This window comes from Microtus pennsylvanicus, chromosome 18 (assembly GCF_037038515.1).
Source record: "Microtus pennsylvanicus isolate mMicPen1 chromosome 18, mMicPen1.hap1, whole genome shotgun sequence".
Lineage (NCBI taxonomy): Eukaryota > Metazoa > Chordata > Mammalia > Rodentia > Cricetidae > Microtus > Microtus pennsylvanicus.
Window position 1 is genome coordinate 3448872 of NC_134596.1, and position 23662 is coordinate 3472533.

The 23662-nt window shown below is 51.0% G+C and overlaps 2 protein-coding genes across 4 annotated transcripts; one reads left to right on the plus strand and one right to left on the minus strand.

The window, feature by feature from the left end:
- Positions 1–331: 331 nt before the first annotated feature.
- Nucb1 (nucleobindin 1) lies at positions 332–13284 on the minus strand. Of its 2 annotated transcripts, none has more exons than XM_075952316.1 (13): positions 12960–13284; positions 12370–12511; positions 8877–8984; positions 7692–7824; positions 6458–6561; positions 5468–5653; positions 5146–5236; positions 2827–2885; positions 2517–2609; positions 2351–2443; positions 1899–2069; positions 1475–1571; positions 332–1384 (listed from the first exon to the last, which is right to left on the minus strand). In XM_075952316.1, the coding sequence occupies exons 2-13, from the start codon at positions 12499–12501 to the stop codon at positions 1272–1274; spliced, it is 1380 nt and encodes a 459-aa protein (XP_075808431.1). In that variant the 5' UTR covers positions 12502–12511; positions 12960–13284; the 3' UTR covers positions 332–1271. The 2 variants fall into 2 exon arrangements, with proteins under 2 accessions (XP_075808431.1, XP_075808430.1); XM_075952315.1 differs by lacking the exon at positions 12960–13284 and adding an exon at positions 12753–12957.
- A 1356-nt stretch (positions 13285–14640) lies between these two features.
- Tulp2 (TUB like protein 2) lies at positions 14641–23375 on the plus strand. Of its 2 annotated transcripts, XM_075952453.1 has the most exons (11): positions 14641–14743; positions 15740–15878; positions 16543–16680; positions 16783–16950; positions 18231–18412; positions 19083–19379; positions 20199–20311; positions 20811–20925; positions 21022–21120; positions 22875–23046; positions 23218–23375. In XM_075952453.1, the coding sequence occupies exons 2-11, from the start codon at positions 15788–15790 to the stop codon at positions 23349–23351; spliced, it is 1509 nt and encodes a 502-aa protein (XP_075808568.1). In that variant the 5' UTR covers positions 14641–14743; positions 15740–15787; the 3' UTR covers positions 23352–23375. The 2 variants fall into 2 exon arrangements, with proteins under 2 accessions (XP_075808568.1, XP_075808569.1); XM_075952454.1 differs by lacking the exon at positions 14641–14743 and having other exon boundaries at positions 15647–15878; positions 23218–23363.
- The last annotated feature ends 287 nt before the right edge of the window (positions 23376–23662 follow it).

Here is a 23662-nt window from a genome sequence, read left to right on the forward strand (position 1 = left end):
GATGTGGGCCAGCAACCTGAAGGGACCCACCTGTCTCTGCCTCCCCGTTGCTGGAGTCACATTTTACACACTGGTCCTCATGCCTGCAGACACTTTTGTGTTAACCGTGCCCCCCTTCTGACAGGATCTCACTGTGTAGTCTTCTTGGCTGGCCTGAACTCAGGCCTGGCCTTCAACTTGTTGGACAGCTTAGGATGACCCTGATCTCTTGCTCCTCTTGCCTTCACCTCCCAAGGGTTAGGATTACAGGCATTTGCTCCCATTCCCCATTTAAATGGCCTGCAGGACATAGGGCCTTGTGCACGCTAGGCAGGCATTATACCAAGGGATCCACAGCCCCTTAGTAATGTATTTTTTAAATTGTTTAAGCTATTAAATTTTTTTCAAGCTCAGGTTTGGGTTTTTTTTGTCCCCAATGCAATTTGAAGCAATATGAAGCCATGCTGCCAAGAACAGACAGAAAACCACCCCACCAATCTTCTCAGAAGTGAAGTTTAAATAGAACACGGAGGAGTCAAGAAGGGGCACGCGGGTGGGACGCCCAAGAGGGCGGTATGCGCACACAAACACGCCAATGTTCATTTGGGCCGCGCTCTATTTGAGTGGAACCAGGCATGGAGTAGGACACAGCAGGCTGGCATGAAGCCAGGGACGTGGGAATGCCAACTTCAGGAGCCCCCGCAGGGGGCGGAGGGCAGCTGGATCTCAGCTAGGGATGTAGCTGTATCTGGGTACCTTCTGGGGCCAGGAGGTCAGGGTAAGGCTGGTGAGGTGCCAATGGAAGCCAGGGGTCCAGGCAGAGCTGAGAGTTACTTGAAGGACACCCCATGTCCCAAGCCTCCAGCCACTGAAAGGAACTGAGATCACTGGCCCCACAGAAGGCAGAGTCCAAGGGACCAAGCCAAGGTCCTGTGGTCCTCTGACACCAGGCACGGGACGCAAAGTGGCGGAGCCTGGAATAGCTAAGAGGAAACTAGGAAGGAAGGCGGGTCTGGGGCAGGTCCAAGTGAGGGTCTCTCTTAACTTCAGCTCCTGCAGCGAGTCCCTGACAGAATAAAGAAAAGCCAGGAGACGGAAGGAAGGGACCGGGACCTGGAGGCTGTGAGAGATGAGCTGAGAGTGATAGATGAGCAGAGGCGCGTCTGAGGAACATGATAGCCCTGTTCTCCTCCCCAGGAAGCCATGCCGGCTCAGGCCTCCGGAGAGGCCGCAAGGACACTTCATCCGGCTTCCAACACTGTAGCAACTTGAGGGCTGGGGTCAGCGAGAGATCATAAGTGCTGGGAATCTGGCTGGGGCAGCTCGGGGGGCTGCTCTGCGGCCTTCTTTTCAGGAGCAGCCACATCTTTCTGGTCACCTGCTGGAGCTGGGACAGGGACGTCGTCTGCGGAGGAAATGGGAGAATGTCATTAGATAACCCAGGACTCCCAGGCCGACTCCTTCAGATCCAAGGTCCAGGGTCCAGAGCCAGTACCTGTGTCTGCACGGAACTGCAGCTGTCCCTCGGGTTTGGAAGGGGGAGCGTTCTGTTCTTGCTGTTGCTGCTTCCTTTGCTCCATCTGCAGGACAGCCTGCAGGACGTGGACGCAGAGACAAGAAGTTAGAGCCAACTGCTAAGTGGCCACCGTGCAGGGATTCACACTAGTCGGCATTGAGTTTTCTCCTGCTGTGGCTTAGGCATTCCCCCACTGAGCCCTTATCCTCCTGTCTGGCCTCATGAAAAATGGCTGCAGCAGCATAGCCAGGCGTGGAATCCCCCACTCTCACTAACGATGCATAAATGTATCCACTATCACTAACGCAGGAGCTATAGGCCATCCCACCTGAAGACACCGTCAGGAGACAGGAAAAGGCCACACGAAATGCAGATAAGGGGCCCAGGCTCCCCAAGTGGTCACCTGCTGCAGTTCTCTCTTCTGAGCCTCTAGGCGGTCCTGGGAGCGCCCCAGGGCCTCTGTCTCCTGGCTGAGGCGCTGGGCCTTGGCATTCAGCTCAGCCTCCCTGGCAGCAAGCTCCTCCTCAAAACGCCTCAGTTCCTCCTCTGTGTAGGCCGGATACATTTCCACTGTCTATAAGACACAGGACACAGGACTCAGCCTCACTGAGGTGGAAGGCTGAGAGTGTATGTATGCGTGCTACTGGCACACACCCAGCGACCTGACTGGGATGGAGTGTTTGATAAAAGACTAGAGAAGAGAACAGGGGCCTAGAGATAGGGAATGGGGATAGGAGATCAGAAAACCAGAAGGAGGGACAGAAACCTAAACAGACCAGGAAGCAGCCAGAGGTGCTGAAGGAAAGGGTGGACAGGGAGATCAATACCTAGGCCAGAGAGTTCCCACAGCCTCACCTTCCATCCTTCCCCGGTGTCCCCAAATTCCTTCCTCTGGGTGGATGCTAGGAACTCCTCCAGGGTCACAAGACGGTCCTGGTTAGTGTCCACCTGGAGAGCCAGGTCAAGGTTAGGGCTGTACTGAGCCTGCTGCCCACTCCCCCCACAGCATGGCTTCGCTCACGTTCTTCATCACGTGCTCCCTCATACGCAGCCGCTCCTCCTCCATCTCTCTCATGTCATCCTCCTCGTTCTTTGGGTCATAAACCTTCTCCAGCTGCAGGGGGAAGGGAGAAGCGTGAAGTGCTGAGAGGTCCAGGCAAGCCCCACTCCTGGAAACATCCTTCACCTCCCAGAGGACCATGGGGCCTGCTGCTACTAGTAACAGTTTTGTCCCCAGGGGCTGCTTGGAGTTGTAGTTTTCTCCTGCACTCTCACCGATGGGAATGAGAGGCTAAAGTATATCTAGCCCAGAAAGCTTCCGGTACACTCACCTCCTTGGTAAAGAGAGCTTCCAGTTCTTGCTCATCTAGGACACCATCGCTGTTGATGTCTGGGAGAAAAGAGATATTAGGGACAGAGGTTTGGACGAGTCTGGTCTCCAAGGAAAAAGCTGATGTGAGTGGATGTGAGGTCTCTCAGCAGAGAACAGAATGGTGGCCATGGCCAGCGGGCATCAGTATCCTGTAGGGCCTGTTGCTGTAAGAATCAGTACTGGCTGGGTGAAGTAGAGGCAGGCAGATCTCTTGTTTGCCTGTTTGTCCCTCAAGATGATGCCTGGCTTAGACCCACTTCTGTCTCCTTTTACGAACCAGTCCCCAGCACTTGCCATGCACAGGGCTCCAGGGTTTGGCGCTTGGCTGATTATCTGGAACAGTCCAGACAGATTCTGTTTACCCTTCACGGTGACCGCTCATAAGCAGGGCCAGCAGTACCACCCACACCCACCACCTCTGCTCTAGTCCTTCCTGTGCAACGTGGGCGACAGCCAGGAAGCCCATTGTCTGTGCGTGCGAGTTTCACTCACGTGCAGCAAGGCTACACCCAACACTTGGAATCCCTTGTTCTTGTTCTTTTAACAACACTGAAGACAGAACTTAGGGCTTTGTGCAGGCTAGCCAAGCACCCTGCGCACGGCGGGATCGCCACCCCGCACCCTCACTTTTCCCCCCACTTTTCTGTATGTCCTCTCTGGAACTGTCTTCTATCTCGGCAGCCACTGGTCCTGTGGCCAGAGCTTCAGTGACACCCAGTTCCCCGGCAGAGACAGTGTTTACTCGGGGGTCTGGAGCCAGAATCACAGACAGGACGCACAGTGGCAGATACTGATATGGAATCCAGGGGTTGCGAGGAGGGGTGAACTAGGAGCTATTTGGTGGGCACGAGGTCTAATGTTTTTATTTTTCTGAGACAGGGTTTCTCTGTGTAGCCCTGGCTATCCTGGAACTAGCTCTGTCGACCACACTGGCCTCAGACTCAGAAATTTACTGCCACTACTTCCAGAATGCTGGGATTATAAGGCGTGCGCCACCACTTAAAGGCTTTTATTGTTTGTTTTCTTTACTTTTACAAGGTGTGTAAAAGTAAGTCTGACTGTCCTGGATTAGAACTCACTAATTCTAATGTAAGATTAGGTCTCCTACACCCCAGACTGATTTCCAAACTGCCAAGTGGGTGAGGGTGACCATGAACTCTTGATCTCCTCCCAGATCTGCGGGGAGCTCAGGGATCAAAAAGTGTGCTTCCTTGTACTTGGCTCAAAGTTCCAGATTTGCAAGATTAAAGTTTATCTTGGAATAGCTGCCGAGCAGAGCACTCCACCCTGGGCTGGAGTCAGAGGTCAGTGCTGGAGTGCTTGCTCCACATCGGGACGCTCCATTTCTGGCAACAAACTGAGCCAAATCCACCCCTTGCTACAGAAATTCACTTAGAAACTATCGCTGTGGGCATCTGAGCCTTTGTCATCTCCCTGCTCTCTGGCTCACCCCATTCCCGGCAGTATAACTTTGTCTTCCTTAATAAATTTATCATTTTAAAAAAAATCAGTTATGTTTATGTGTCTGCATGTGGGTATGCACACATGAGCGCAGGCACCTTCAGGGCCCGCAGTATCAGATGCCCAGGGGCTGGCGTGTCTGCTGGATGTGGTTCTTTGTGTGCTCTTGTGGGGACGTGGAAGCAAGCATGCACAGCATAGCTCCGGAAGCAGAAGAAACCGCGTGCGTGTCCTCTTTTCTTTCAGAGAGGGCCTCTCATTGCCTGGACCTGCAAGTGGGCAGGCTAGCTGGCCTAGGAGCTCGGAGGGACCTGCCTATCTCTGCCTCCCCTTCACCAGCACTGGTTATAGGCTGACACCACCTCACCTGGCTTATGTGGGTTCTGGGATTCTGAACTCAGTCCCGTATACTTGCAAGGCAAAGGATTTTCTAACTGAACCATTCCCCTATTCCCTACATTTTTATAAAAAATTGTAATTTGGGTATAGTTCGAGGCCAGCCTGGTCTACAAGAGCTAGTTCCAGGACAGGCTCCAAAAGCTACAGAGAAACCCTGTCTCAAAACACTAAAGGCGGGGGGTGGGGTGGGGAGAATATAGAGGAAAAGAAAGAACAATGAGGAGAAAGACTTGGTCCTCTTCCATGTTAGATCCCAGGCTTAACAACAGGGAGGGGCAAGGTCTTTGGCCAGTCAGGATATGAAGGAAGCCTGGTAAGGCTCACAGAGCCCCATGGAAAGGTACACTTCCCATGGCATTTAGAGGACCGTCAGGACCTCTCATGTCAGCCTGGTTCTGGAACACTCTCCCCACCTTACCATGCAGTATGAAGAAGGTCTTGGGGTTGAATCTGTTGGGGTCCAATCCATCTAGCTCCTCCCATACCTCCTTCAACTGGGCTTGGCTGCCCTGTGGAGAAGAACGGCAGGAGCTTGTGACCAATGAGTTTGAGAGCCATTATATCAGGTCAGATAGTAATAAGGGCCCAGCTAGAACTACAATTCCCGGCAACCCTTGGAGCAGTTTCATATAGGTAGATGAACTTTTTGCCTCAAAGCCTCTTGGGAGTTGTAGTCCTGCATCTGCCTTTTTTTTTCTGTGTAGGAATTGGATATGGTAAAGCATATGTGAGGTTCTTACTGGGACGTTGACTTTGGGGTGTTCCCGGTGTCTGCGCTGTTGCTCTTGTAGCTTCCTCTCGGCCTCCTTCCGCTGCTCCTCTCCCAGAGATTCCAGGTAACGTCTTCTCTCATGTTCCTTGAGCATCTCATAGCGTTTGAATTCTTCATGATGGGCAGCGTCATACTGGGCGAGGTCTCGGGTGGCCTGTGGAGAGACAAGAGGGTCGTGCTCTCCCTGCCTCTCAGAAACCTGGCCTGACTTCACTTTCTTGGTCCTCATGGTTGGTCCAACCCACAGCAACCCCTAGGCTGCTTTCCCAAAGTGATGATGTTCATGTAGTAGCAGCTTGGATGTGAATCTTCCATGTCCTCCACCAGCTCAGCACTTCAGTGATGAACAGGGGACGGCATGTGTGGTGGGCTTACTAGGGAAAGGAGCCAGCCTGCGGTCTCAGCACTTGGGAGACTGAGGCAGGAGGATGGCAAATTCTAAGCCAGCTTGGGGCTACATATAAAGACACTGGCTCAAAGCAAATCTTTTTTTTTTTTTTGGTTTTTCAAGACAGGGTTTGAGTGTCCTAGGACTAGCTCTGTAGATCAGGCTGCCCCTGAACCCACAGAGAACTGCCTTCCTCTGTCTCCAAGTGCTGGGATTAGGCGTGCGCCACCATCTCCTGGCTAAAACGCATCTTATAAGACTAGGCATCCATGCTTTCTCAAGCTACTCAGTTTCTAATAGGGCACCGCTGCGGCAAGCAGAAACTGATACAGATGCTGTGAGGACAGATGCACACCAGGTGGCTCTGCACCAAGGGACAGCTGTCGGTGCCAGCTACACCAAGAGGAAGTCTTAGGGCATCTAGTGGATAAGCCCGGGACGCTGCTGAGCACAGACTCCATCAGGAGCCTGGTCCCCTGTTCTCACGTGGAGAACAAGGAGGGCATGGAGCACCGACCCAGACCCACAGCTTGACCCAGTTCCCCCTCCTCCCCACCGAGCATCCTGTACCGTCTGGATCAGCAGCTCCAGGTCCCGAGCCTCAAATGTGTGCTGGTTCTGAGGGTCCAGGTGTTCAAACTGCTTGAGGAGGTTCAGGTGGTCCACCTGCAAGTCTGGGTAAGGGAAGATCAGACAAAACAACACCCACCATGGCTTCTCTGTCAGAACCCCTGAGTCAGGGCAGGAGCGCAAAGGGCAAAGTCGCAGAGGGTCAAGGAGGACGGCGCATGGGCCTGGGACAGTGTCTGGGACGTGTCGGAGTGAGCCCTCCACTGACTCTGATGCTTCAAATAACAAAAACCACGAGGACAGCCACGCCAGTCCAGGCTGGCCACTGCAGCCTGGTGCCACGCTTCGTGACCGGCTCCCGTTAGTTTGCTGCTGTGAGAGTGGGCACGTCTCATCCAGCTCACGAGCCTCGGCGGCAAGTGCCTTACGGGCTGAGTCATTTGCCGAGCCCCAAACCACCTGTTTAAAGCGTACAGCTTGATGGCTTTAGTGCGTTCAAAGGTGCATACAAGCACCACCACCAGTTCTTTTAGGACACTGCTATCATGCCCAGTCCCTCAGCCAGCACCGTCTTTTCCCTCTCCAGTCACCGGCAGCCACGCATCCCCATCCCATCTCTGTGGACTTGCCGTTGGGAACATTTCGTGTGCTCACTGCCTTCTATGTCTGGCTTCCTACAGCACCCTATTTCCGCTGTTCTGCCTGCCAGCTTCTCTTACCTTTCTTAGGGCTAAGTTCCATGGTGTGGATCGTGTCTTACTTATCCACCCCACAGCTGGTGGACATTGCCTTTAGCACATGTGTGTACAGGTGCATATCACAGGATTCATGTGAAGGTCAGAGGTCAACTATGTAGAGTGGCTCTCTCCTTCCCAGCATGTGATTCCAGGGTTCAAACTCAGTCATCAGGCTTGGGGGCATGCGCCTTTACCCATCTCACAGCTCAATAAAGATGTTTAAAAGAAAAAGCAGCAATATGTAGTGGCCTACACTAGGACTCAAGAGGTAGATGAAGAAGGATCAAGAGTCCAAGGCCATCCTTGGCTACACGGTAAATCTGAGACTAGCCTGGCTGCATAAGACCCTGTCTCAGCAAGGCAAACTCGCACTCGGTGGTGGTGGTGGCGCCAGGCAGAGACAGGGAGATCTCTGTGAGTTCAAGGCCAGCCTGGTCTACAGAGTGAATTCCAGGACAAGCTCCCCACCCAGGACACAGCCATCCACCCACACTCACTGGGCTCCTGCTGTGCGTCCATCTTGGCCTTGAGCAGCATCCGCAGCCTAGACACCTCCTGCCGCTTGAGCTCGTCCAGCTTGGTGCGCACGTGGTGGCTGACGAAGTCGAGCTCTCGGCTCAGCTTTCCACTCTTCCAGGAGAGGGAAGAGCGTGCCCCAGTCAGGCTGGTGCCAGGAGGGAGTATGCTGGGCAGCCCCCCTCTATAGCCTAGACACTCAAACCCCCAAAGCTCGATTATGCTCTTGTCTTCATCGCAGGCTGCCCTGGTACCTGGAAGCCCATATGACCAGGATGCAGCCTGAGCTCGGCAGAGAGGCCCTGCTCACCTCAGACCCAACAGTACTGCCTGGGAGTGCCCACGAGTATGTCAGTCCTCAACCAGAGGACCATCAGTTCTGCCTTCCAATATTCAGAGGTGGTACATCCCCCTTAAAGAGCATCTCCAGGCATCACCTCCGCCCTCACAGAGCACCAAGCCCGTTGCTCTCTCTGGGCCTGACATGTCTGATATCACCTGGACTCTGTATTCCTCCACCAGAGCTGACCCTGGCCTCTCCTGCTCACAGCGCAGGGCTCGCCAGGATCCCTGCTAGGTACAAGCCTGCAGCACTACCTGCCCATCATCCCCAAGGGAACCGCCAGTAAACACCTGAAGACCAGGAAGGCGTCTTTTGCAACCCAGATCTGTTGTCTGGGATGCTCAAGACTGCCAACTTGACAAGATCTAGACTTATCTGGAGTTCAAACAGACAGGGTAGCTAAGGTGGGAGAACACGACCTAAGTGGCCATGGCACTATCCCACGAGCTGGGCTCCAGAGCTGAATAAAAAGCAGGAGGGTTTGCTTTGCCTGCAGGTACAATACAGCACTGACGTATCCTCCTGACCCATGCTTGTCTGTGAGGGATGGTGCCTAAACTGTGGAAAGGGCAGTACTTCCCGACCTTGCTTTTGTCAAGTACTTCGATACAGCCAAGCGAAACTAGCTAAGACAGAAGTCAATTAGATGAGGCAGAAAAGGACTCAAGGGCACCAGGGCTACCTCCATGGTAAACTGAGGTTCCATAGCTCGTGACTCATCTCTATGCTTTAACACATCTTTGGGGTCCCCAGATTCCTTCCCAGCTGTGGCCCCGAGAATTCCCTTGAGCACATCTTCCCCCATAGCCCATGCCTAGAGCACCTTGATGTCCTCAGCGTTGGCAGCTTGCAGCTTCTCCCGGAAGTGCCCATCTGTCTCCAGCACATTAATAACCTCCTGGAGGTACCGGTGGTAGTACAGGCCTGTGTCCTGAGGGAGGGACAAGGGCAGACATAGTGACACCTGCCTATCCTTCTAAGTTCTTTCCCCAGCCAGGACCACAGCTCAGCTTCTAAGTTGCAGCTGATGTACCTGCCACACACAACCGGAGGCTGGCTTTAGTGGCTGAGGACTCCAGAGCCACCAGCCAGTCCAGTTCCAACCTCCTGGGAGGTGCTATGGCGCACAAGATACGAAGACCACGTGGGGGAGCTGAAGAGATGACTAAGGGGGGAAATGCTTTCTGTGAGCGTGAGGACCTGAGTTAAAAGAGTCAGACAACTGGGCAATAGTGGCGCACACCTTTAATCCCTGTACTCGGGAGGCAGAGGCAGGCGGATCTCTGTGAGTTGGAGGCCAGCCTGGTCTACAAGAGCTAGTTCCAGGACAGCTAGGGCTCTTACACAGAGAAACCCTGTCTCAAAAAACCAAAAAGAACAACAAAAAGGAATGGCCAATAACTGGCAATTTAAGTTTTTTGTTTTTCTCTCTCTCTCTCTCTTTTTTTTTTTTTTTTTTTTTTTTTTTTTTGGTTTTTCGAGACAGGGTTTCTCTGTGGCTTTGGAGCCTGTCCTGGAACTCGCTCTTGTAGACCAGGCTGGCCTTGAACTCACAGAGATCCGCCTGCCTCTGCCTCCCGAGTGCTGGGATTAAAGGCGTGCGCCACCATCACCTGGCCAGTTTTTTGTTTTTCTGTTTTTGTTTGGTTTAGTTTGGTTTTTTGAGACAGGGTTTCTCTGTGTAACATCCCTGACTGTCCGGAGCTCACTCTATAGACCAGGTTGTGATGTGGGAAGGTCATTTGTCTATCTGTTGCTTTCATTGGTTAATTAATAAACAAACTGCTTGGCCTGATAGTTCAGAACATAGGTGGGTGGAGTAGACAGAACAGAATGCTGGGAAGAAGGGAAGTGAGGGCAGATGTGATGGTGCTAGCTGCCAGGTCAGACATGCTGAATCTTCCCCGGTAAGCCACCACCTCATGGTGCTACACAGATTACTAGAAATGGGTTAATCAAGATATGAGAATTAGCCAAGAAGAGGCTAGAACTAATGGGCCAGGCAGTGTTTAAATGAATACAATTTGTGTGTTGTTATTTCGGGGCACAAGCTAGCCAGGCGGCCGGGAGCTGGGTGGCAGGAAGCGGCCCACCGCTCCTTCTACAAGGTTGTCCTTAAACTCAGAGATCCACCTGCCTCTGCCTCGTGTGTGTGTGTGTGTGTGTGTGTGTGTCAGTGTGAGTGGAAATCAGAGAATACCTTGCAGCACTGATTCTCTCCTGCCAGCATTCAGGGCCCAGGGATTAGACACAGCCAGACTTGGTAAGACAGTACCTTTAACCAACTGAGCAACTTATTGGCCCCACCATGTTTTTGACAAACAGTTGTGGAATTAAATCTATGGATCTTCATGGTAGAAATGGTTCGTGTCTATTATAGTCTAGACAGTGAGTTTATTAAGCTTTGGATATTTTATACTGAGCTGCTATCTTAATTCTGTCTCTGGTCCTTTACAGTTGGTTTTTCTTCAGATGAGTCTACGACAGTGTAATGCCATCTAACCGGTGCCTGAAAGTCATGAGTGGAACCCACTTCAGCTGTAAGTGGTCAGATCAACTCAATACTAACCTAACCTAAACACGCCAACATTGAAATCTAAATGGTCTTAGGGTCTCAACTCTCCATGTGAGAATGTTAGACAGCCCAGGCAGGTTTAGGGGTCACGGCAGATAGAGCCCTCCTTCATAGTCAGCTTTACACATCCTTAACATTTAAAACTGTGTGAAGGGGAGGGTGGAGATGGCGGGGCTTTGCTGAGGACCAGTAAGGGAAGCTACTTCCTCCTGGTCTAAAGAATAGAATCTGGCTGGGTGGTGGTGGCGTAGGCCTTTAATCCCAGCATTCGGTAGGCAGAGGCAGGTAGATCTCTGGGAGTTTGAGGCCAGCCTGGTCTATAAGAGCTAGTTCCGGGACAGGCACCAAAGCTACAGAGAAACCCTGTCTCAAAAAAAAAAACAAAAATAGAATAGAATCTGGATTCATCCTAAAGCCTAAAACATTGTATATTATTGTTCCCTCCTTTAAGAATCCATTCAAGCCAGGCAGTGGTGGTGTATGCCTTTAATCCCAGCACTCTGGAGACAGAGGCAGGCGGAACCTCAGGTATACAGTGGGCTCAGGGCCAGCCTGGCCCATGTAAGACTGCCTCAAGAAAAACAAGGCCAGGTGTGGAGGTGCACACTTTTAATCCCAGCACTCTGGAGGCAGAGGCAGGCGGCTCTCTGAGTTAGAGGCCAGCCTGGTCTACAGAGTGAGTTCTAGAGCTACACAGAGGAATCCCGTCTTGGGAGGAGGAGGAAGAGTCCACTCAACTAGACCTGTTGATTCCCCTGAAGACACGCCCGGGTTAGGAGTTAAGGCCATCTTTTAAGCAGGGGCACATTTCCAGGCCAGCAGCCCCTCCCTAGGAGCAGCTGGTGGCAGACCTTCGCTGCTGAACCTCCACTTTTCAGATGCTCGCTCAGAAGCACAGCATCTACGGGGCAGGGGGGTAGCTCTGGTATCTGCAGGGCTCCGCTCAAGACCCTCTCTCCCGCACTTCAGCTGCAGTGACCATTGCCCAGCCCGTCTTTTCTCTTCCATCCCACCTCAGAAATCCTGGCTTTCTCTCCTTCAGCTGCCTTCCAGGAACCTGCTAAGACAACTTGACTGCCCTATTATTTTTCTCTGAAACTCTAACAAAATGGTACTCAAGCTTCAAGATTTCAGAGGACAGTACTAACACCTGAGAGCAGGTCATGCCGCTCAGGAGCTTGGAACCACCTGTCTCAGGAGGCATCACCAGCTCACACTGCCAGGGAGAGCGCTAGGAAGAACTAGGTCAAAAACCAGGAACCTGGGCTTTGAAAGTTCTCCTAAGAGCAAAGGTTTCACAGGGTTCAACAGACGTTTGCTGGAGCCAATCAGCAGTCCCCTTGTCCGTTTCTATTTTAAACTACACCTCCCATGAGCTCTTTGAAGCAGGAATGCCGCTGCTAGGTAGTAGGATCCAATTGCCTATGGTGCTAATGGGAAATGTAGTCTTTTTTTTGGTTTTCTCCATTTCTCATTAAAGGAGGATCTTAACGATCAGGGAGAGGGGTTTAGGTGAGAGAATGACACAGGTTTTCATTTGAGGTCTCTCTTGACTTCCATATCTTAATGACGGGGGCTCTCAGTTCTGCTTGTTTACCAACACACTCCTGCAAAGGAAGGCAGGTAAACCACAAGCCTCGCTCGCGTCCTCAACGGGATCCCTGGAGTTTTCGCTAGGGCCTTGGGGATGGCAAGCACCGCACCATACAAACACGCCGGAGCACAGGGCAGGGCTACTCACCGGGCTCTCGGTGGCCTGGTTTTCCTCTGGATGGGGTGCCGCGCGGTCCAGGGGTACAGCCAGCACAGCGGACAGCATCAGTAGGGGTGGTAGGAGAAGGAAAGGGGCCCCGCGAGGCACAGAGGTAGGCATCGTGGCTGGTCTGTGATGAGAGACGGAGAATGGCTTTTTGTTGTTTTGCTACGGTTTTTTGAAACCTGTTTAAGTAGCCTTGTTGGTTTTGAATTCTTGATCCTCCTGCCTCTCCCTCCCAAGCGACTTGTAAGGTGCGCATTACTACCCCAGCTAAGGCTGTCCCAACCCCGAATCCCGCTAGGCAAACGAGTGGCGCGCCTCAGTGCCATCTCCATTTGCAAAAATGAAGACTCCAAGCGATTCGTCACCTGGAACCCAGGATGCCAGGCCTCCAGCCTCCTTTTCCTACAGCGCAGTCCGTAGACATTCATCCCGGTTCCCTCAAAGCAGGGAATCCTACCCTGGACCGAGATCCCAGGCCCCTTAGGCTCCCCTTCTCACCGGCCTAGCGAGACCCGAAACCCTGAATACCGCAAGCTGCAGCCCTCCGCCCTCCGCTACCGAACGCCCCTCACCTCTCCTAGCGCGAAAGGCGTTTTCCCACGCTGGGACCTCCGCCGGGTTTTTGGTGATTTTCCTCCTAAGTCACTCCCACTTTTCCACACGCAGAGGACCCGCCCCCAGGATACTGATTGGTCCACGCTGGCTCAGAGCTTCCGCCCGCGTTTGCAGCCCCGCCTCTTTCCGATGAAGTTCCCTTACTTTCGAAAATTTCTGCTTTCTTGGAAGCTTACATTCTTCAACGTGACATTTCCTGCGTCGTTTTCAAATAAAAGTCAAAGCCCTGAATGCGGGTGGGGGTGGGAAGAGCAACTTTTGCGGACATCTTGCCGCTGTGTCTCCTGGGAATTGTAGTTTTCTCATTTATTTTCGCTTCACAAGTTCCTGCAAGTTTAGTGGCACGCAACTGCATAGTATATTATTATTATTTTTTAGACAGGGTCTCACTATGTAACCCTAGCTGGAACTCTGTGTAGACCAGGCCGGCCCAAGCGCTGACCCCCAAGCGCTGAAATTAAAATACCAAGACTCCCAGCCCCGCCCCCGCCCCTTTTTTGAGAAATGGTTTTTTACATCCCAAACCGACCTCGAAGAGATAGGAGCGCTTACAGAGAAGGAATGTTTTGATTTCCCTGCCCTCTTATCTCCACTTCCCCAGTGCTGAAATTACAGGCCTAAGACACTAGGCCTTGACCTTATCAATTTCTTAAATGCTCTATATGTAGAAGTGTATTATATTGCTAGGTAGTTACTCTTGGGTCCCTTTAAGGAACGCTGGCTTGTGGTTCCAATTCAGAACCCCCAGAACAAGGGATCTGTCTGCTTCAGTGGCCTGGAGGCATTACTCTGTTGGACATGGATCGTGAGGGGCCAAGAAGAGGGCAAGTCCCTGTGGGAATCTCCTTTTCCGAGAGTGTCCAGCTGTGTTTAGAGTTCTAGCATCTCAGCAAGACCATGAGATCTTCAAGCTGGCGCTAGGGAGGGGAGGGCACCCCTGGGATTCCAGACAAGTGAAGATTGAGGGTTTGGGACTTGTGACCCTAAGCCCCGAGTCCCAATACTTAGAAGCAGGACAAGCCTTCCGTACTTGGTAGAAAGGTGGATTTTTGTGTTCCCAATAGTGCTTAAAGCTCGACACAGGCAGCTTAGTCTCAGGTGGGAACTGGGATTCGGGTTGTCAGGGTTCAAAAGAAAAATGAAGGCAGATGTCAGATATCGGAGGGTGGTCTCTATTGAGATATGGAATCTGGGTCTTGATTATGCCTTCCTAATTCTCTAGAACGTCTCAGGAAAATGAACCATGGAAGAAAGAGTGAGTGGGGAAGCCTAATGGGCAGTGGGTTGGGGAGGAGAACGTCGATGCGCACTACAGGGATACGCACAGCTCTGGGCTCAAGCTTCGACTTCACGATCACCACCATCAACTCTGTAAGAAGGTGCCGGAGGCCTGGACTCCAGCCTCCCTTTGAAAGGCATACCGGCCTAGATGCTTAGGTCTGCCAGATGAAAAGAGCTTGGGACCTGGACTCTTGAGTCTCCCAAGATAGCTAGAGCCTGGGGGTCTCTGTTTGGGTCCTAAAGGGGGAGGGGCTGGGAGAAGGGGCATCATAACTGACCTAGAAAGCTCCCGTCCTGCAACTACTATGACATCACTGGCGCTCAGAACCCAAATAGGCCAAGGGGAGGGGCTCTCGCACAGACAAAGCTGCCCTGCCGGCTGTGATCCCCAGCCTGTGTTTCTCTCAGGACCTTGGAGGATGAATTCTCGGGTGTAAGGCTGCAGAAGCTGGAACAACAGGTATGGGCCGGAATCCCACTCTTCATCTCCCCAACCTTCCCTGAGGTTGCTCAGAGACCCCAATCCCATGTTCGTTTTTTCTGAACATCAGGTTCTCAAATTAGGAAAAGAGAAAGTAGGAATTAGGTTTTATTTTGAAACAAGACCTTGCTGCCTAGCCTAGGCTGCTCTCCAGCTTGCATCTTGGCCCTGGAATTACAGTTGTGAGCCACTGCACTTGCTTTGTTTTGCTTTAAACTAAATCTATTCTGGGATAGAGCACACGTACGCCATGGCACGCCTGTGGAGACAACTTGCAGGAGCGGGTTCTCTCTTGACAGTGTAGATCCTGGGGCTAGAACTCAGGTAGTCAGGCTTGCTGGAATAGCGAGCACCTTTCCCCATGGAGCCGTCCGCTCCTCTGTCACCTGTGCTGACCTCGTTCTTGCTCTCATCCTCTTCTGTTTCTGAACTTCACAGACGCCAGTCGTTCTACCTGCCTTTGTATTTTGAAACAGGGTCTCCCCGAAGTGTCTAGGCAGGCCTGGATATTGCAATCCTCATGCCTCTGCCAGGATGGCAGCCCAGGCTGAGGAAATGTGTGAGGAGTGGAAGTTCTTGGGAGCTGGAGAGATGGCTCAGCAGTTAAGAGTACTGACCGTTCTTCCAGGGGAGCTGGGTTCAGTTCACATGGCATCTCACAACTGTCTGTAATTCCAGGATCTGATACCCTCACAAAGACATGCATGCAGGCAAAACACCAATGCAAACAAAATAAAAATAAATAAATTAATAAAGAAAAAAGTTTTGGAGGGCTGGATTCCTAGTTCTTGGAAGAGGAGTTGGAGATAGATCTGATCTGACCGGAAAGGACTAGAGAGACTGAGGGACTGGGTATCTGGGACCTCAACGGAGGAAGGAGGAAGGAGGAAGGGTACCTGGACTCTGCCAGACCAATCTCACCCCGCCCACCTCTCTGGTTTCTGTCCTCACCACACACCCTTCTTGTTCCTACAGCGGCAGCTATTTGAGAAGAAACAGCGCAGGAAGCGCCAGGAACCCCTCATGGTTCAGGCCAATCCTGATGCTTCCCTGAGGCACCGGCGACCAAGGCGTGGGGACGATCGCTTCCAGAGTGACAGCGGCTGGGGACTTGGTCTGATGGAAGGGATTTCTGGGTGCTCCAGAGTGGGACTTATTGAACACTGGAGGGGGGAGCCTAGTGAGCCCTAGGCTGGGAACTTGGTGGATGGTGCTGGCTGCTGGAGGGGCTGGCCTATAGCTTTCAGGACTGGTGGGGCCTAATTGCATCAGAATAGGGAGTTTATGGTAGAGGATTGGGGACAAACTTAAGTGTGAGGTTTTATGAGGGAACAGGGGTGGGTGGAACCTCATCCATCCTGGGACAGAAGATAGCTTGGGCTGTGGGTTTCTTAGAAGCCATTCCAATAAAACTGGGCCCTTGAGATTACAATTTCCAGTTGGAGTTTAGAGCCAGAGGGCCAGACCCAAAAGAATTCAGGAACTGGCTTTATCAGAACCTAGTAGAGTCTGAGGGAACCCGGACTCCCCAAAAGACAGAAGTTCTGCTGGGAGAGCAGGATTTCACTTTGTGTGTGTGAGTGTGTGTGTGTGTGTGTGTGTGTGTGTGCGTGCGGTACTAAGGATCAAAACCTAGGGTAACATGCACCCAGTCGTGTGCCTTCCTGAGTTTTGTTTGGGATTTTGGGAGGTGAGCTATGTAGTGCAGGATTTGAGGCTGTCCTCCTACCTTCCTCAGGAGACCCTTTTTAAACGGGCTGCTTTGCACTTTTCCCCAGGCGCTGGGAGTCCTCTCCTCCAGAAGAACACAGCACAGACACATCTGCCCTCTGGGGCCCACAGTGCCCTGGCCACCATGAACTATGGTGGAGATGGTAGTGGCGAGAGGGCCCCCCTATTGTCACACAGAGGAGCAGGTAAGCTTGGGATTCCACCCTTTCTCTCCTGACATTGGGGTCAGGTCTGGAGCCTCCTCCTCTCGCACCAAAGGACCCAAAATCTGAAACTGTTTTCTCTAGTGTACACTCGGGGCACTGGTACTGCTTTCCACCACCTGTGCTGGCTCCCAGACAGCTCGGATTCTGATGTGGAGGAAGTGAGCATGGAGGATATCCCTGTCATTCCCCCACCTCCCAAGACACATATGGCAAACCCTCGCAGGGGCTGGCTAGCCTCCCCAGGACCTGGTAATTTCAGGGGCAGGGGAGTGAAATGTGGTCCCTGGGTCACATGACAAGTTGTCTTCCTTGCTTTGGTTAACAGCTTATCTGTGAGATATCATAACTCATGGGTCTCCCAGTTCATCTGTCTAATCCCTGTTATAGTGTATTCAGATATAAGACATCACCACATCAGAAGTATTTATCTGCACTAATTTTTGGAGGGTCAATCTCTGTGTGTCCCTGACTGGCCTTGAATTCACAGAGATGCACTGGCTTCTGCCTCCTTGTGTTCTGGGATTAAAGATATGTTGCACCACACCCAAATCATTAATTGTTATTATTATTTTCGTTTTTCAAGACAGGGTTTCTCTTTGTAGATCTGACTGTCCTGGAACTTCCTCTGTAGACCAGGTTGGTCTCAAACTCAGAGATCCACCTGCCTCTGCCTCCCAAATTCTGGGAATAAAGGAATGCACCACCATGCCGGGCTCAGATTATTTATTTTGATTCTTTTTGGTTATGTGTATGTGCATCTGTGTTTGTGAATGTGAGTGCAGTTCCTACAGAGGCCACAAGAGGGTGTCAGACCCACTGAAGCTGGAGTTAGATGCATTTGTGAACCATCAGACTTGAGCACTGGAAACTGAACTCTGTTTCTCTACAAGAGGAGAATGTGGGACTGGAGAGATGAGAGCACTGGTTGCTCTTCCAGTTCGATTCCCAGCACCCACATGGTGGCTCACAACTGTCTATAACTCCAGTTCCAGGGAATCTGACACCCTCACACAGACACACATGCAGGTAAACACCAATGCACATAAAATAAATAAATATTAAAAAAAAAGCAGAATGTACCCAAATGTGCCCTTGACTGTTAATCTATCTCTCCAGTCCCTCTACTTATGTTTTTTTTTTCTTTTTTCTTTTTTTAATGAAAGCTTATTTGTTCGTTTACTTTTGGCCAGGAATTTTGACAGACACATGCCTTTAATTCCAATGTTGGAGACAAAGGCAGGTGGATCTCTGTTCAAAGCAAGACCACACTAGAAATCTAGCTTCGGGCTAGCCAGTACCACACAGTGAGACATGACCCTGGCCTCTCCCTGTGCATCCTCGGGGAGATCAGGAGGTTGGTTTTAGTCCTTGCAGATTCCACGTGCATATGAAGCACTCAGAGTGTGGTCAGGGGGAGAAACAGGCAAGGCAGCTGAGCACTTGAGTTCTTGCTCTAGCTGACAGTGCTGACCCCCCAACCCCCAACCCGGAAGCCAATGTCCTGACCTGCCACTGCTTCTGCCCCCTAGGGATCAGTGAAGAGGAGGAGGAGGAATCCAAGGATGTGTCAGTGGAACACAAGGCACCCAGCCCGGCCCCAGCCCCTGCAGTGGACTCTGACAGGGTTCATGGAGACTCGGCATCCTGCATGGTGGGAGAGAGCACAGCGAAAAAGAACACAGAAGCAAGCCCTCCAGCCTCCGACGTCAGGGTAGGCGGTACTAAAAACCCGCAGCTCACCAGCCTCCGACGTCAGGGTAGGCGGTACTAAAAACTTGCGGTTCGGTCTACTGGGTATGTTGACTAGAGGAGGTAGCAACAAGGTGAAAGTCTGTGCTCGGGCTGCATGTTTGCATTTCCTGCAGTTAGAAGTCCAAAGCAAAAGAGAAACCCTGTCTCGATCAAAAAAAAAAAAAAAGACTCCCTCCCCTAAAAAGAATACCATGAACAGGTGAACAGGTGACTACGTGACTACTAATAGAGATTACAAAGCATGATTTGAAAGGGTCATTTTGTAGTCAACATGACTACATGCCTGCTCTTACCACTGAGTGACACCTGAGCCCCTCACTGGGGGATTCTAGGCAGGGCAGCTGCTACGCAGCAGTGCCCGGCGACCTCGCTGGCATGTTCTGGCAGGTACTCTGGATTTATGTGTCCTAGAGAAGGACCTCACGCAGATTATCCAATAGGTCTGTGGAGCTGATGAAATTGTGAGTTGGACCAATGGACAGACGTGCCAGCGAGGTTGGGTGGGTTATGGCCATGCTTGACTAACAGGAAGCCGGGGGTCTTCAAGGGTCACCCCTAGCTGGAACAGCCAATCAGTCTGCGTGGTCGAGCCTGACTGCCCCTCCGCTTTTGATTTGCACTGGAGCTAGGATGAAGACCTGGAGAAGAAAGTGGCTTCAGAGTCTACGGGGACAAACAACGCCCCAGTGGCTCCCAATGTCTTGCAAGGCAATGGCGACACCAGCAGCCACAATTCTTGGAATATACCCTGTTCCCTGCCCCGCACGCCAGGCCCTCGGCTCGGGGAGGACATGGAGGCCTATGTGCTGTTACCCGCACCCCGAGAGCACATGCTGCAGTGCCGCATCGTCCGCAACAAGCATGGCATGGACAAGAGCATATTCCCCTCCTACTACCTCTACCTGGAGGCGGACGACGGAGTGGCCGTACGCTTCAGCCCCGGCGGCGGGAGGCTTCACACTGGAGGGGACAGATAAGGGAAACAAGCCCCAACTTCGAGGGTTATGTCCCTCCCTTTTTTGGACAAGGTTAAAAATTTCGGGAGCCAGATGTGGTGGCGTAAAACTCTAATCCCAATAATCCTTGGGAATGGCGGCGGGGAGGTTCAAGGGAGTAAGGACAGCTGAGTTCAAGGCCAGCCTCCTGACCTAATGAGACACTGAAAAAACTAAAAACAGAGCCAGGTGTGGTGGTGGATCCTTTAATCCCCCACAGTTGGTAAACAGAGGAAGGCAGCCCTTTCGAAATCATGAATTCCAGACCAGCCAGGCCAACAACATGAGCCCCTTTCAGCAACTATTTATTTATTTATTTATTTATTTATTTATTTATTTATTTATTTATTTATTTATTTATTTATTTATTTATTTGGGACTCAGTCCTGTGTCTCATAGTTAGGACTTGACAGCTCCAAGCCCTGCCCACCTCAGTCTGCCAAACTTTTTAGAGCATGTTTCTTTAGGTCCTCCCTACTCTATAACCAAGCCTTATCCATTCCAGAGTTAGTTCACATCTACCTCACCTCCCTTCCCCTTGAGATGAGTGGGTCCCTTTGGCCTCCCAAATGCCACCCATCCTGGTATAAGCTAGGCCTTCGAAGCAGTTCCGTTCTCTAGCTAAGCCACGGCCCTCTCCATCGGACCACTCTTCTCCTGAGAGAGTCATTTGAGTTTAGAGCTGTGTTCAGGATCCTGGCTCTAGCAGGTGTCAAAGATCAGTCCTGAAGTGTTTTCTCTGGTCTGCAGCATTTCCTTCTGGCAGGGCGGAGAAGGAAAAGAAGTAAAACCTCAAATTATCTCATCTCCCTGGACCCCAAAGACATGTCTCGCAACGGGAACAACTTCATAGGTAAAGTTAGGTAGGTGAAGCCTTTTTGGTGTGTGGTGCTCCTGGCATGTGGGTGAGGCAACAGGTAGCAAGAAGTCACAAGAAAGACAGGCAAATGGACTACATTTCCCAGCAGGCCACAATGGACTAAACTGGACCTGCACCAAAGTCTGATGGGTTTTGTAGTTCTGCAGATTGTAGTTCCATAGCTGGAAAAGAAAAACCTTGAAAGCTTTGGGTATCATGAATACAGGCTGGCATTTAATATGTTTAGGTTTTTGATAGGCAGAGGGCTGGGACCCCTCAGCTCCTGTGGGGAAAGAGGTCTAGCGTGTGTGAGTTCTTGCTTCCTAGATGGAAGAGGGTTCTCAATAGTCGATGTAGGGTGTTAGAATGACACCAAGGAATCAGAGGGCTGGGACTGTGATTTTTTTTATTTTCCTTAGAGGATGGGTTTGAGAAACACTTAACACAGAATAACAATCACTGTCACGGTTGTTATTGCTCTGTCCACTGCCCTCCTGGGGCAGATCCAATGTCTTGGGCACGAAATATACCATCTTTGATAACGGGGTGAATCCTGAGCGGAACTACTGGATCCCAGACAACACCCGGATCAGAGAGGAGCTGGGAGTTGTGTGTTATGTAAGTATACTGGAGGGGCAGAAATGAGGGGTGCCAATAAGTGAGACACCATAAGGAGCGAGGCCAGCTGGAATATAATCTAATTAATCCTCCCAGGAAACCAATGTCTTGGGATTCCGGGGGCCTCGCAAAATGACCGTGATCCTTCCAGGAATGGACAGCCAGAAGCAGAGGATGAGAGTTCAGCCACAAAGTGTGAGTGTTGAGGGCGGAAACCACAGCACTAAGAGATGAGACGGGCAGTGAAGACTAGAGACTCGAAAGTGCTGGGGCTGGGACTGGCGAGATGGCTCAGTTGTGAACACACATGTGCTGCCCTCCTAGAGGAAGAGCAAAGGCAGAGCTCGTGAGTCTGTGGCTAGCCCCGTCTAAAGATCTACTTCCAGAACAGCCAGGGCTACTTAGTAAGACCTTGTCTTAAAAAAAAAAAATTAATCCTAGCACTCAGGAGGCCAAGAGGCAAGTGGATCTCTGTGAGTTTGAGGCCAGCCTGGTCTACAGAGAAAGTTCCAGGAGTCAGGGATACATAGAGAAATTGTCTCAAAAAACAATAAATTTCTGGTTGGTTCCCTTGTAAGGTGGCTCGCGACTACTCTAGCTCCAGGGGACCTAACGCCCTCTTCTGGCCTTTGAAGACAACTGCATTCACACACACATAATCCACATATGCAGACACATATATATTACATTTAATCAAAAAATAATTTTTTTTTTGAGACAGGGCTTCTCTGTTGTAGCCCTGGCTGTCCTGGAACTCACTCTGTAGACCAGGCTGGCCTCAAATTCAGTGACCCATTGTCTCTGCCTCCCAAGTGCTGGGATAAAAGTGTGCACCATCAAGCCGGGCGGTGGTGGCACACGCCTTTAATCCCAGCACTCGGGAGGCAGAGGCAGGCGGATCTCTGGGAGTTCAAGACCAGCCTGGTCTACAAGAGCTAGTTCCAGGACAGGCTCCAAAGCCACAGAGAAACCCTGTCTCGAAAAACAAAACAAAAAAAACAAAACAAAAAAAAAAAGTGTGCACCATCGCCACAGTTTAGGCTTGGCCACTTTGAAACCATGTATAACAACGTTTGCACAATAGAGCACACATAATGACCTGTGTGTGATTGTGAGTGTCTGTTCATAAGTTGTAAATAATTTTTGCATAAGTGTGTATATAAAATTTATCTCTGGAGCAATACACATAGTATTGAAGATATGGAAATCACCATGGGAAAGGCAGTAAGAATTCCAAAGCTCAGGTAGGAGATCTCTCATTCTGTCTGATCTGCACACTCATGCATTCTTGAAAGTTTACAAATAAGAATCAAGTAACTAACAACAGTGTTTTGAACTTGACCATCGAGAAGTCACCGCAATCCTGATAAAATGCTGTTTCCATTCATACCAATAAACAAATTAGATGATGAACTCAAGGACCAGCTACAAAATGAAAATATAAAATACCAATTACAAGCCAGGTGGTGGCGCACACCTTTAATCCCACCACTCAGGAGGCAGAGGCAGGGGGATCCCTGTGAGTTTGAGGCCAGCTTAGTCTATAAGAGCTAGTTCCAGGACAGGCTCCAAAGCTCCAGAAAAACCCTGTCTAGAAAAAAAGGGGGGGGGAGAAGAAGAAAGAAAAAGTGAATTTCATGCCTAAGACATTGGGTCTGCCCCAGGAGGCCACGGTGAGAGTAATAATAACCACCACAGTGATTGTTACTCTATGTTTAGTGCTTTCTCAAACTCATCTTCTAAGAAAAAGATTACAGTCTCAGCCTGGTCTACAGAGCTCTGTGTAGCCAGGGCTACAACAGGGAAACCCTGTCTCTAAAAACAAAGAAAAACAAAAGGTAAATCTAGACACACTATGTCTCAAATAAATAGATAAATAAATGTGTGTATCTGGACCAACGGATAGGCGGGTAGGCTAAAAAACGATGCCCTGTTGTATCATCCCCAAGGATCAGGATTCGATATTGAGTCGCCTACAAAAGGGTGCTAGACACGGGCTGCTCCAACTGAAGAACAAAGCCCCATCTTGGAGCGAGGAGAGCGGCGCCTACGTGCTCAATTTTCACGGTCGCGTCACTCGGGCTTCGGTCAAGAACTTCCAGATTGTGCACCCCGATGAACGTGAGCTTTTAGCAATCCCAAGACACTGGCTTTGGGGGCAGGAAGAGGGCGTTCAGGGCGGGAGCCTCACTTTCGCAAGGTCTACTGGGACATGTAGTCTATGGGGCTCCCTGAGTATCCTAGGTTGGTCAGGTTGCGAGTTTAAGTCCTATTTCCTGGTTTGCTCATCAGCGGACTGCCTGGTGCTCCAGTTCGGCCGCGTGGCCCCAAACATATTCACTATGGATTTCCGATATCCTCTTTGCCCTCTCCAAGCCTTCGCCATCTGCTTATCTAGTTTCGATGGGAAACTGGCGTGTGAGTAACTGAATAAAATACCATCCCTCACCAGCTCTGTCGTGTGCGTTTGGAGATAGCTTCACAGCAGTTTTTTTTGGGGGGGGGGGTCGAGACGGGGTCTTTCTTTTCTTTTCTTTTCTTTTTTTTTTTTTTTTTTTTTTGGATTTTCGAAACAGAGTTTCTCTGTAGTTATTGGTGCCTGACCTGGAACTAGCTCTTGTAGACCAGGCTGGCCTCAAACTCACGGACAACCGCCTGTCTCTGCCTCCCGAGTGCTGGGATTAAAGGCGTGTGCTGCCACCGCCCTGTCTCTTGAACTCAGGTTGGGCTTGAAGAT

Excerpts from the sequence above, each read along its gene's own strand:
- Tulp2 (XM_075952453.1), top strand. The coding sequence starts at position 15,788 with ATGGTTCAGGCCAATCCTGATGCTTCCCTGAGGCACCGGCGACCAAGG. Across the intron at positions 16,681-16,782 it reads ATTGTCACACAGAGGAGCAG|TGTACACTCGGGGCACTGGT; the intron begins GTAAGCTTGGGA and ends TGTTTTCTCTAG. Across the intron at positions 23,047-23,217 it reads GATTGTGCACCCCGATGAAC|CGGACTGCCTGGTGCTCCAG; the intron begins GTGAGCTTTTAG and ends TTTGCTCATCAG.
- Nucb1 (XM_075952315.1), bottom strand. The coding sequence starts at position 12,811 with ATGTCTACGGACTGCGCTGTAGGAAAAGGAGGCTGGAGGCCTGGCATC. Across the intron at positions 2,610-2,826 it reads AAGCTCTCTTTACCAAGGAG|CTGGAGAAGGTTTATGACCC; the intron begins GTGAGTGTACCG and ends TTCCCCCTGCAG. Across the intron at positions 2,444-2,516 it reads GGGAGCACGTGATGAAGAAC|GTGGACACTAACCAGGACCG; the intron begins GTGAGCGAAGCC and ends CTGGCTCTCCAG.